General features: G+C 43.0%; 2 protein-coding genes across 2 annotated transcripts in view; one reads left to right on the forward strand and one right to left on the reverse strand.

Moving 5' to 3' along the window:
• The window catches only part of CEP70 (centrosomal protein 70), a 53,306-nt gene that overhangs the window by 31,735 nt on the left and 9,249 nt on the right, over nucleotides 1-12,322 (forward strand). The gene's annotated exons all lie outside the window — the stretch shown is intronic.
• Nucleotides 1-12,322, reverse strand: part of ESYT3 (extended synaptotagmin 3) — a 65,292-nt gene that overhangs the window by 962 nt on the left and 52,008 nt on the right. The window contains exons 14-21 of the mRNA XM_075933202.1: nucleotides 11,205-11,267; nucleotides 8,175-8,261; nucleotides 7,549-7,698; nucleotides 6,099-6,511; nucleotides 4,579-4,677; nucleotides 3,845-3,976; nucleotides 1,311-1,416; nucleotides 623-672 (exon numbers count right to left, since the gene is read on the reverse strand). Of these exons, the coding sequence (XP_075789317.1) occupies nucleotides 623-672; nucleotides 1,311-1,416; nucleotides 3,845-3,976; nucleotides 4,579-4,677; nucleotides 6,099-6,511; nucleotides 7,549-7,698; nucleotides 8,175-8,261; nucleotides 11,205-11,267 (1,100 nt within the window). The remainder of the gene's footprint in view (nucleotides 1-622; nucleotides 673-1,310; nucleotides 1,417-3,844; nucleotides 3,977-4,578; nucleotides 4,678-6,098; nucleotides 6,512-7,548; nucleotides 7,699-8,174; nucleotides 8,262-11,204; nucleotides 11,268-12,322) is intronic.

Consider the following 12,322-nt stretch of genomic DNA (forward strand, 5'->3'; position numbering starts at 1 on the left):
CTGCGCTCCCCCCCCCCCCCCCCCCCAGCAGACCAGGGACACAGGGAGCAGAGCCAAGCCTCAGAGGCGCGGGACCCCGCCGTGGCTGCAGCTTCAGTCCCGGTGCCTGTGGTCTGCTGGGGACAGTCCCCAGCAGACCACAGGCACCGGGACTGAAGCGGCAGCAGCGGCGGTTCCCCGCGCTTCTGAGGCTTTGCTCTGGCAAAGCCTCAGAAGCGCGGGTACCCGCCCGATGCCCCTGGTCTGCTGGAGATGGTCTCCAGCAGACCAGGGGCACCGGAGCAGCTTACGAACGGGGCTCTCTCGCCCCGGAGCTCGCAGGTAGCAATCGCCACCTCGACCTCCGGGGCGAGAAAGCCCCGTTCATAAGTGCGGATCCGACGTAAGTCGGGGACTGCCTGTACAAAACTAATGCTTGAAATGAAAATAAATTAACCATTTAAATTTGGTTCCTTATTCAAGCGAATTCAAGTTAATTGTACATTTGCAGTTTAACTATTCACTCAAGTTACAAAACACATGCCCATAATTTTGGAAGTCAAGTAGCACACTTATAATAAAAGGTGTTTCACTTAAGATACAGCTTATTTAGCAAGCTTTGAAGCTGTAAAGACAGACTTACCATTGAGAGAAGCCTTTGATTAAATCTTCCTTTGACAAGTCAATCAGCACCTTTTAAAAAATGCCATATTTTATAGTCAGCATTAAACTTGCAAGAGTGAGCAAAGCTTAAATGTATAATTAACTTCTTATCCAGTCAAAATTCTACAGCCAATCAGTGCTTCTGTTGCAAGGAACTGAGCTTCAAGCATTCTGTTACCATCCTCAGCACTGAGGACAATTTCTGAGCAGCTGTCCATCAGAGCAAGGGGTAGAAAATTCACTCTTCTGCTTGGGGAGATTTCACTTTTGCCAGAAAACTTCCATCAGAAAGTTACTCAAGTTGCAAGGGGAACCCAGATTCATTTGCAACCAAGGGCCATATTTTTGAAGTGAAAATATTTTGCTCTTTACTAAAAGTAGTATTGCAGAATTTCAGTTCCACAAAAGTTTGAGTTTGTGGCTTTTCATCCTATTTTGTCGTACATTTTTTCCAAACATGCAAAACTTTTTAAATAAAAATTATTCCTTGGCTAGCCTGAGCTGCTGAAACTCCAAGTTAATGGCAGAAAGCTTTAATCGCCTGTGATACTAAGGGCCAGAAAACAGTTTAAAAGAAAGTTTTATACAAAAGAATATGAACAGAGGTACAGTCAGCTTCCATGGGAAAGACTGTTTAAAACTGAATAGTACTTCATAATTTAACTTACTTTTCCCAATTCCCTTCTTTCACGTGAAATAAGCGATCTGCTATTTTTGACTGCAATGTCTAGTGTCCTTTTCTTGACTTCTTCCAAAGATTCAAAAAATTCAAATCTAAAAAAAAAAAAAAAAAATGTAAGTGCATGCCAAGAGACCAGAAGCAAAGTCAAACAGTAATAATAAAACAAAACTTCACAGCCACTACTGAACAAACTAGTATTGCAGGAGTGTCGTCATAGCTGTGCTTTCTGGGATAAGGTACAGTATACAGTACAAAGCAAAATGGTAAAGGTTGAGAACTTCACTATCCATTTGAATACAAACATATAACTGCTGTTTTGGACCCTAACATTTGCTCAGAGCAACTTGCACCAGTCTGAAAGGCTCATACCCTACCAGTTCACTAGAGACTAGATCCCTCTACTTGTCTGTGGTAATATTTCTATAGTTTAATCGTATTAGTTGTTAAACAGATCTCTTCTAGATAATCATTTGAGGGCTGATGAGCACTCTTCAGTACAGGAGAACAATGGCAATACAGAAGATGTGTGTTTTGGAATGATTTGCTATTTGTCAGTTTCTTCCCTCACATGCAGAAGCAAAATAGCCATAACACACAACCATCAGCTGGAAGTAGCTCACAATCCAATTGTCACACGTGAGGGCGTGTTTCTGAAACAAACTTAGCCTATGAAGGAAGAAGTGTGGTAACTGACTTCTTGGTCACAATTCTAGCATATGCTTAAACCAGAGGACAAAATTGCTGAGGTGCTATAGAGGAAGCGAGTTACTATTTAGCAATGATGAATTTCCAGAAGTCAGATTAAGGTGAAGTGTTTTGAGATAGCAAATATGTATTTCATGAACAGCATTATAAGTAGTACAGGACAATTGATGTTGGAAAGAAGAGTGGGAGAGAAGAGGAAGTGCTCCTGATAGCAGTGGTGAGAGTTTGAAAGAACAGACACACATATACACAGCAGTCATCCTTGGAATAAAAAACAGCAGTTCCCCAGCTTTAAACAAAAACAAGATTTTTAAATAGTTACTGGTTGTGTGCCTACCTAAGCGGTCTCTCTTGATTTTCAAAAAGCAATGAACAGCTCTGCAGTGTCAAGGTGTGGGATTCCAAAAACTGAGGCACTCAGTCATTTTAAAAAATGTTGGCCAAACAGTTGAGTAGCATGTCTTACTAATGTGCTAAGCACTACTGTGTGTGACCCTATGCAAACAAAGTTACTTACACATTTTTAAACTTTGTGAAAGCAGTCAGTGGGCTTCTAAGAAAGGGTCTGATTAAAGAGAAAAAGGTTGGTTTGGTGTGCCACAAGAAAGAGATTAATGCCGAGAGAGACCAATAGGGACACAGAATACAACAGGCACATACACAGTAAGAGTCAAGCAGCAGCATTCAGCATTACTTGAACTTTGGGAAGGACGGCCTTAGAGTAGTGGTGGGCAACCTCTGGCCCATCAGGGGGCTCTCTGTATGGCCAGTGAAACATTTTGTTTACTGGTGCCTATGGACAGGATTGCCAGATTTCACTAGTTTCCACCTGTGACTTAGTATGGGTACCTTGCTGGTTGCTAGACTTGGGTTGTGAGTGACCTCCACTGGCTGCAGCAGGGCAGGGGATGAGTCGTCATGCAAGGGGGCTTCAAACCTGTCTGAGTTCTCCCAGGGAGCGGAACAATGGGAAGAAGGGGAGTGGAGCCCTGACTGGGGGCAGGGCTGGAAGTGGGTTAACAAAGTTGCTGTCTGGGAAGCAGGGGAGAAGGAGCTAGGGAGTGGGGCTGGGACTGAAGGGCCCAGCCACCCCACCCCCCATCTCAAGGGGGGCGGGGGCACTGAGGCCTCCTAGCCCCAGTTCCTGTAACCAGATTACCTCTGTGCTGTATCCTGGAGAAGCAATAAACTCCCTCTATTCTACTGGAGTCTGTTCGTGCCACTACAGGGGTGCAGGAGACAGGAAAACCCCAATGCGCCGTCACACCATCCACAGTTTTTCTTACCAGTATTACTAGAGTGACACACACAGCCAGGGCAAGGAAGTGAGGTGCATGCTGATTGCACTCAACACTGACTGGATGCAGAGTGTGCACGGCTATGTCATAGCACGGCTATGGTTCAGTTGGCACACCCTAAAATTCTAGGTACACAAGGGCAGTTAATCTCTTGGGTTAGGACAGTTTTGCTGTCTTGGTTATGACAATCTGGCAGCCCATTGAGATGGAGGGGCACCTCAGGTAGTTCACTCACTAGCCTCAGTTGCCCATCACTACCCCAGAAATACAGGGAAGACTGGTGTATGCGGGGAAATATCAAACCTTAATTACAAGCAAATTCCAGTCCCCAACAAAAACCTATTACAGCTTTTCCTATAGTCTTTGCATCATAGTCCTTTATGCATGACAGATGCATACAGCTATGCAACCTATTTCACTGGGTAGGGAGTGCCTGCTAAAGAGCTTTAGAATAACCAGTTTAATTTTTTCTGTCCATAATATTTCAGCACTAAGTGATTCTAAGTTTTCTACTTACTTTTCATCATAATGGGGGTCGAATGTTTTTTTCTTAACAGTAGTCTTCCTTCTGCTTGCCCGTCTTTTATCTGGAAGCAGGTAGACACGAACATATGGATCTACTCCACGATTAGAAGGTGGCATCAAGTTTCTTTTAAAAGAAGACAAGTCTGTGTTGATACACTAGAGAAGCTCTTTACTGGGTTTATTCTAGTAATAAGCCAAACTTAGGCTGTCGGATAAAATAGTCTTGGTGGTGGTTTGTAAGCAAGGAATGATTTGTGGTATTCCAAATTCAGTTCTATAAAGTTTTTAGACTTGCTGACTACACACTGCTTTTGAATAATGAGGCCACTTAGAGGTAGCTAAGTATAGGTATCTATTCTTGAGAATCAAGGCAGGTACCCCTTGTGTTTCAGGGCACATGCCAACCATTAGTGGTAGTAAAGATACTGTATAGGCACATAATTCCATAATGTGTCTATATAGTAACACATCTGATAGGACATTTTCCACTGAACCTGCTGTACCAGTCATTGTCAGACTGCTGGATTGAGATGTGGCAATTAGTTTTCCTATGCCTAGTAAAATTAGAGTTTGGAGTCGGCAAGTGTTTCTTACAGCAGTGTTAGCACTGCTGTGTTACATATGCTGCATGAGATACACATACTGAAATGAAGCATTAACTTGTACAGGAAAAGCTAGTCTCATTTAGATTATAGGTAGATGCAAACAACAGTCTATACGTGTTACCTGCAGCCATTTATCATCACAATGAGACTGCGTCGCAAAGAGGCGTATCGCACAGCGAGCTGGATCTCTCCCAGGGGCATTCCAGTTAGATTTGTTCCACTGTAAGAAAGTTACATGTTCAGGATTTTCAGCTATTTAGCATCTGGATGCACACACAAGATTAGTACACACTGTGCGCTAGGAGATACAGGGGGTCAAGGTACATTTTCAGTTAGGAAAAAAGGTCAGTGGGGAAAATCTACATAAAAATGCATTGAAATCAAGTGTCTCATTGAATCAGTCATTCACCAAAACAGATCTTGCATTTCAACTTCAGAAATGGAAACCCAGGTTTCAAAGCACAGCACTTACCTGTTTCTGGTATTCTCCATTTGTTCCTACAAATAGAAACCATGAAACCATGCTAATTTTAATGTTGAAGACAGTCATTTGATTTATTATATTGGTATCTTTTCTTGCTATTAGTGTAGCATAAGGATGACAGCAAATGCTTCCATAAAGAATTTAAATGCTTGATTATTGTAAATGCTCTTTAATAAGTTACAGTACAATGTGTAATCCTCCATTTGTGGATTAGTTTGGTATCATGTCTTTGTACATCACCTGGAATGCTAAATGGTCCCTGAGACATAGGCAGTGTCCTACAGCAGCAGAGATTCATAAGAATTTTCTATTTTAATTTGCCTTAAATAGCTGAAATTGGTTTGATGCCTCTACTTGTTTGACAAATTTCTGTGCTACTTTCAGTTCATGTAAAAGGAGTTAATTATACAGAACCAGATGCATAGGACTCCCACTGACTCCTATGGGTCAGACCTTACCTAATGGCAGAACTGGCTCGTACACAGTTTTCCAGCCTCGTAATGAGACCATCCATGCATTGATGGTGAAAACCATTCAAAGTTATTCAGTTTTCAAAACTGGGGGGAAAAAAAGTCAGCCAAACCTACTTGACGTTGAAGCTTCAAAGGAGTAGCTAAGTTAGTCTGTAACCGGAAAAACTTAAACAATGAATAGTCTTGCAGCACCTTAAAGACTAACAAACATGTAGATGGTGGTATGAGCTTTTGTGGGCACAACCCATTTCTACTTGATTTTGTCTGTTTGCATCACAAGGTTCTGCTTTAGTATATGTAACACCTGAAGTTCTATCCTTACCTGTAACCCCAAAATATGCTTATTGTACCCAAGGACAAGTGTACTTCTCAATGATGGGATGTAGGACTTGCTATGTGAACCATGTGGAGTGCCTTAAATGCATAACCTTCATGTAAGGAGATGCAATTCCCCTGAATATATAAAGGCAAGGAGCTGCATCTGCTTACACAGATTTGAATTTGATCTCAGAAGCAAATAAGCTTCTGGAGAGCTACTGACTGAAATGTTTACAGAAGTTCCTGGCTAAATCTTTGGAATTGAAACCTCAGCCCACTACTGACTTAAATAGTCGTGTACATGGTGGAAGCCTATTAAAAAAAAGGATGACAAGGTAAAGCACAATTCAAATGTAGGATACATACTTAAGAGCCAGGTTGCTGTCTAATTCAAAGCATGAAGTGGCAAAAGAGCTCAGTGAAGCAACACTGGGAGCAGCACTGTGTTCCAGTTTTCTTGTTGGTAGAGTCACCAACGGGTGTGGTTCCAGATATTGTGAACCTGCTGGTGCATTAAACTCAGCAGAATTCTCATTTACAGCAGATCCTGCTGGGTGCTCAATTACAGTAAGGCCTGCAGTGCTCTCTTTTTTAGTTCCTTTGGCTTCAGGCACTCCAGAGTCTTTGCTCACATGGGATACTTTGGAGGGTTCTATTTTTGGTGGGAGGGGACTTTTGCGTTGGTTTCCACCCTTCTCTGCAGCAGGTACAGGAACTTGCTTCAGAGCTTTGCCACCAGTATTGTTGCTTTGTGGATCAGGTTCCTTGATGCACAAGACCTAAAACCAGGAAATACAGAGAATATCATCCTTTAAGTGCATGTACATTCTGAGTAGCACAGTACTCATTTCCTGTTAGTAACCTGGAAATAGTCAGTGTTTTTGAAATGAGAGTCTCTGGTTTCATAAGAGAAGATAGGAAGTAAGCGCTTTCATATGCACACTAAGTGATTAGTCCCTGCCTGACTGGATCTACCTAGCTTAATAGTACCCCAATTCCTGTTGGTCTTACTGGTCTCCTTTCCTAACAAACCATTGTCAATATTGGGGCAGTTTGTTTATTGTTAGGTTACTGAATGCAAATTTAGGCCTTTTATTTTATATATGTGGCCTAGACAGCCATTGGGGCTCCTGGGTGTTTCCCACTTTTGTAATCAGGTCACTTATTTAAGTGTTTAAATATTCATTTTAGCAGCCTAACTTTAGGCTTTAATTAATACTGGCCCCTACCTTCAAAATTCTGACTTAGCAAAATTTCCAGGGGAGGAGGGAATGAGACCAAAAACACACACCAACTGAGATGAGATGCAGCATATATTTCAGAAGGACCAGTTTTTAGGATAAATTAAGTTTGAAACTAGCATCTTATTTTAATGTTAGAGCTGCTACCACTGCTATATTATTTTACACCCTAGTCTAGCAGTTAAATGATAAAGCGAGGAGAATGTGAAGTGTTTCTCTTAAATATACACAATTTGTAAAAAAAAATCCTATGCTAGTGGGTAGGGCAAGGACATCCAGTACATGAGTTAAATCTTATTTAGTTCTTCTGTATGTTTGCATTAACTAATTTAGGAAATCCGATCCATTTAGCTTGGGTGTTATCTTTCTGGACAGATTCGTGTGGTTTTTATTCAGGTGCTGTTAAGCCTAAATATAATTTCATTACTTCTAGCAATTATTATTTATTGGGGTGCACAGATTTAAAACTTTATCCACTCCATAGCCTGTGTAGAGATTTATCTGTTTATTTCAGTAACATTCAGGCTTCTGCTAGGACAGTCAGTAAAGAGAGTATATAGAAGACTAAAACATACCCGTAACACAAGTTTCATCTTAATAAAACTGTCTAAACCAGACTGATCCAGCTGAAATCTCTGATCCAGAGTCATCTCAGAATCCTTTAGCAAGTGAGAGAGAGATACAGCCAAGGTTCCCAGCACATTCTGCCGATCCTTATCTTTTATCTGGAAAAGAAGGAGGTTTTAATTGGAAGGCAAAATTGCTATATATGTAATATACACCAAAGCTAGAAGAAGTTTGGAATAGTCTAGCAGACCAAAAACCCGGAAAGAAGAAGAGGTTGGTCCACTGTAGGACCTACTAGAGAATATGGTTGCATTCGAACAGGACCATGCCAACATTCCAGAAAGCACAATCAGTTAATATACTTTAAGAGCAAATCCCATACATCTAAGTAGAGAGGGACCCAAAGCAGCAGAACTGGCACAGACATTTCTGCAGGGACCAAAGATTTAATTAATCCTTTAGACATTCTTCCCCAAAAGGGAGCGCACACATCCAATGACTGCTTGCATTCCAGCTTAAACACAAGTCCCAGCAAGCATGTATAGGACGGAATCAAGGCCGTATCCACCGTAACTAGACATCAAAAGGCAGACCATACATTCAGACAAAGAAAGGGAAGCACATCCGTTCTCACCTCCAAATGAAGCGACTGGGACTGGGCACTGTGGACGAAGAATGTGAAAGCCTGGCCCCACATCGGATCTTTATTGAATTTGCAGGTCTGTAGAAAGAGCAGGGTTGTGGAATTTTAGTTGTTTGTTCTCAGCTAAGTGTTAAGTTGGGGTTATACAGGCAGTCCCCAGGTTACGTACAAGATAGGGACCGTAGGTTTGTTCTTAAGTTGAATTTGTATGTAAGTCGGAACTGGTACATATTGTAGGGGAAACTCTAGCCAAACATTTCTCCAGAGCTCAGTTTTATTCTCCCACACCTCACTTCCCTCAGTCCTTCATTTTCAAGCTGAGGTGTCTGCTGAGAAAAGCCGCTCCGCGTCTCCCTGGTCTGCTGGGGGAGGGGCGCTAGCTTCGCGTCTCCCTGGCCTGCTGGGGGGAAGCAGCTAGTGCGGGGTTGCCTCACCCCGTTTGTAAGTAGGGATCCGATGTAAGTCGGATCCATGTAACCCGGGGACTGCCTGTACACAGAACAATGATGTAGGAATGGGCATGCCTCCAGTACCATGTTTTAGCCAAATGCTCTATCCAACCCATAGGCTATGTCTACATTGCAGCAGTTTTTCAGAAGAAGAAATGCAAATTTGCTCCTTTACAAGTCTCGTGCTCTCATTTGCATATTCTCTTCCGCAAAAAGGATTGGAAGAGATTTTTGCGGGGGGTGGGGGGACCCGCAGTGTAGACAGGGTAATTTGTAGGAAAAAACCCTTTTGCGCAAGATCCCTTGTTCCTTAAAAAATGAGGCTTACAGGATCTTGCGCAAAAGGTTTTTTTTCCCTGACAAATGGCCTCATCTACACTGTGGGGTTTTTTCCCCTCAAACACCTCTTCTGCAAAAAGGATCGGAAGAGAAAATGCAAATGAGAGCACGAGATTTGCAAATGAGCGCTTCATTTGCATTTCCTCTTCCAAAAAATTACTGCAGTGTGGACATAGCCATAGAGAGAATGAAATTCCCCAGTCAGACATGTACACAAATGCTGTCTCTGGCTGGCAAAGCCAGAACAAGCGAGTGCCAAGATAGGTCAGCCAGGTTATAATCCACTCTGACTAGCATTCCCACAACCTGCAGACAGCAGGATTCCTTTGTGTCTCCAAAAAGCAAACAAATTGCTTCTAAGTGGAACCTCCCAGATAACAGGAAGTGGCTTTCACAGTCACTAGCACTGAATTCCACTGGGTACTAGCCGGTAGGAATGAAGGATAGAGGCTGGAGCAGAGATTCTCAGGCTGGGGTCCACAAGCCCACGCAGTGGTCAGTATGTAGCTTGCCACCTGCCAGATCTGGCCTGCTGCCACCAGTCTTGCAGCCCAGCAGGAGCTTTGGATAGGATCCTAGTCTTCTGAGCCCCCCACACCACTCAAAGTTTCTGGCTGCAGGGGCCACGTGTTCTACACACTGTGAGCCTCTCAGGGGCAGAGGCTTTGTGCACCCCAGCACAATCTTGCAGCTCCCATTGGCTGGAAGTTGGTCAATGGGAGCTGCACTCAGAACATATGGACCCTGCAGCTGGCCATTTTGAGTGGTGGTGGTGGTGGTGGTGGTGGGAGGGCATGGAAGGCAGGTAGCTTTCCTAAAGGTCTTGCTGTCCCAGGACACAACCCAAACCTGCACCCCTATCCAGGTCACAACCTCCTCCCAGACCTTGCATCTCCCTCCTGCACCCATATGTCCTCCTGGATCCTGCAACCCCAAATCACAACCCCCTCCCTTCACCTTAACTCCCTCCCGGATTCCACACTCTCTTCTGCCCCCCTACTCTATCTCTTCCATTGACATCAAAGAGTATGGCCCCTGACCACTTACCGAGTTCTTGAAGTGGCTGCTCATTAAAAATTATTGCCTACCCCTGCTCTAATCCCTTTTGTGAGACCATTTCAGGCAATGTCTACACTGCAGTTCTTTTTCAGAAAAAGGTACGCGAATTGTGCGCTGCACGGGGGAAATGTGGGAAAAACCTCCTCTTTCAGAAGAGCCCTTATTCCTCATAAAATGCAGAGAGCTGGGACTGCCAGCAGGGTCTTTGCTGAATCTGCTCCATCAAATGGACTGCCTCTGCCAGCCCCAAAAGCACTGTTGGCAGGGCACTCTGGTTGGGGATGGGAGAGGAGCATCAAGGATGCCTGAGAAGGGAGAACTGATGAGGAGGAGGAAGATGACTGAAGTGAGAATCTGGGAAGGGACTGAAAACAGCTAAAGGGGCAATGATTAGGGTAAAACCAAAATTTCACTGGCAGAGGGAATGGAAATGATAATGGGAGAATATTTCAATTTCAGTGCAGGCAAATTGAGCTTGTGTGTATGAGAAATGGGATTCACTTCAATTTGAAGGTGAGCAAAATGTACTTGTGATAAAAGTGATTGTAGGGCTGTAAGCAGAATGGAGTTAATGGGTGTCTGTCAAGGTGAGAACTGATTAACTGAGAAGAAACTCATTGCAAAGAGTAAATAGATCGAGGAGGAGAGCGGGAAAAAACATTTTAATTTGACAGAGTGAAGGCAAGAGATGGTGATGGGAATTTGTTTCAAATATAAATAGAGAGGAAAATGTATTTGAACAACAGGGGCCAATAGCAGCCTGGCACTCATGAAAAGGGATGTGGTTCATGTGATGACACCATTATGTAAGAGTGAGCTGAACCACTCTATGAAAAAAAAAAATTGAGAAGCCACTGCTTTTGGCTCTGTGTTCTAGTAACAAGCCAGCATTGGCCCCCGGCATCCAGTTAAACCACCACATAAAATGTGTCTGTACAACAGGTACTTAAAACCACACCTAATACTTCTATATTCAAGCTTTACTTGAAATACAAACCAAAGCCATGCGTGAAGTAGTGCAGTCCTTCTATATGTAATCTGTGTGCCACACAACTCTGTCTATCTAATTCCAGTTACCACTTTCACTAGTTGCTTTAAGCCAGCTAAGCAGCAAACATATCTTCACATAAAAAACCATGTTTCCAGACCACAGGAGTATTCAGCAGCCTCTCACCTTGCTTTTCAGAGTTTTGTTACCCACACTGAGCACGACATAGGAGGAAGCATCTTGGTCCATCTTCAGTTTCCCATTTTTTAGTAAAAGGAGAGAAGACAGTTATTAGTCATGTTCAGCCAGCAATACAAAACCACTTCTGCTTTAGTTAATCTGCAATATTTAGCTGGGGTGGGGTTGGGACAGAAAGCGGGCTGAGATTTGGGCAAACTATTTCTATTAAAATTAATAGGAATTAAGCAGACATCGCCTAAATCCAAGTCGAAATGTTTAGAAAGAAAACTCTATTTTGGGGTGTTCCCCCTTGACGAGAATGGTTACCAGCAAGTAGCATGGCCACCTCCTTGCACCAGATATTTTTGCACCATCTTATCCAATTCAGACAGGTGAGTATGAACTCAGTAATGTTGCAGGAGGAGACAGCATAAGCAGTAAAGAATGAACAATGATATGAAGGCATCATCCAAATCACATGCTATTTGAATATCAACACAAGTTACATTCTGAACCATTCTTAACTAACTTAAGTTTTGAATTTCCATGGCTACTACACTAAGCATCATATTTTGATCTTGCACTAGCCAAGGTTCATATTTAAGTCAAACTGTTGTGCATTATGGATATAAATTATAGTTATTAATGTGAAGTTCATCAGGAGGGAAAAACAGATAAAAATACTTCCTCTCAGCAAAGATTTCCATTTTCATATAGCTGCCCAAATGATTCACAGGCCTCAATCGAGGGGGATTTCCTAGAAATCTGGAATCACTGTAGACAGAGCTAGAGGTACAGCCCTTGAAATTTCATGACAAGATGCACTTTCCTACTGCCCAGGATGGATAACACTGAGCTTCCAACAGAGACAAAAAACCCCACAGGCCCCGTATGCGCTATCATTTCCACCCAAAAAACCTACAGCAGTACTATTAAGGAAATAATATATCCCTCATGTCAGCACCCTCTCCCTGATGCTGAGGGGTACTTGGACGATTCCATTTAAACTCTTGGGCTGTGTCTACACTGGTACGTTCTTGTGCAAAAACGGCTGCTCTTGCGCAAAAACATGCCGCCTGTCTACACTGGCCACGCGTTCTTGTGCAAGTAAACTGACATTGTAC

This window comes from Pelodiscus sinensis, chromosome 7, assembly GCF_049634645.1.
Source record: "Pelodiscus sinensis isolate JC-2024 chromosome 7, ASM4963464v1, whole genome shotgun sequence".
Taxonomy (NCBI): Eukaryota; Metazoa; Chordata; order Testudines; family Trionychidae; genus Pelodiscus; species Pelodiscus sinensis.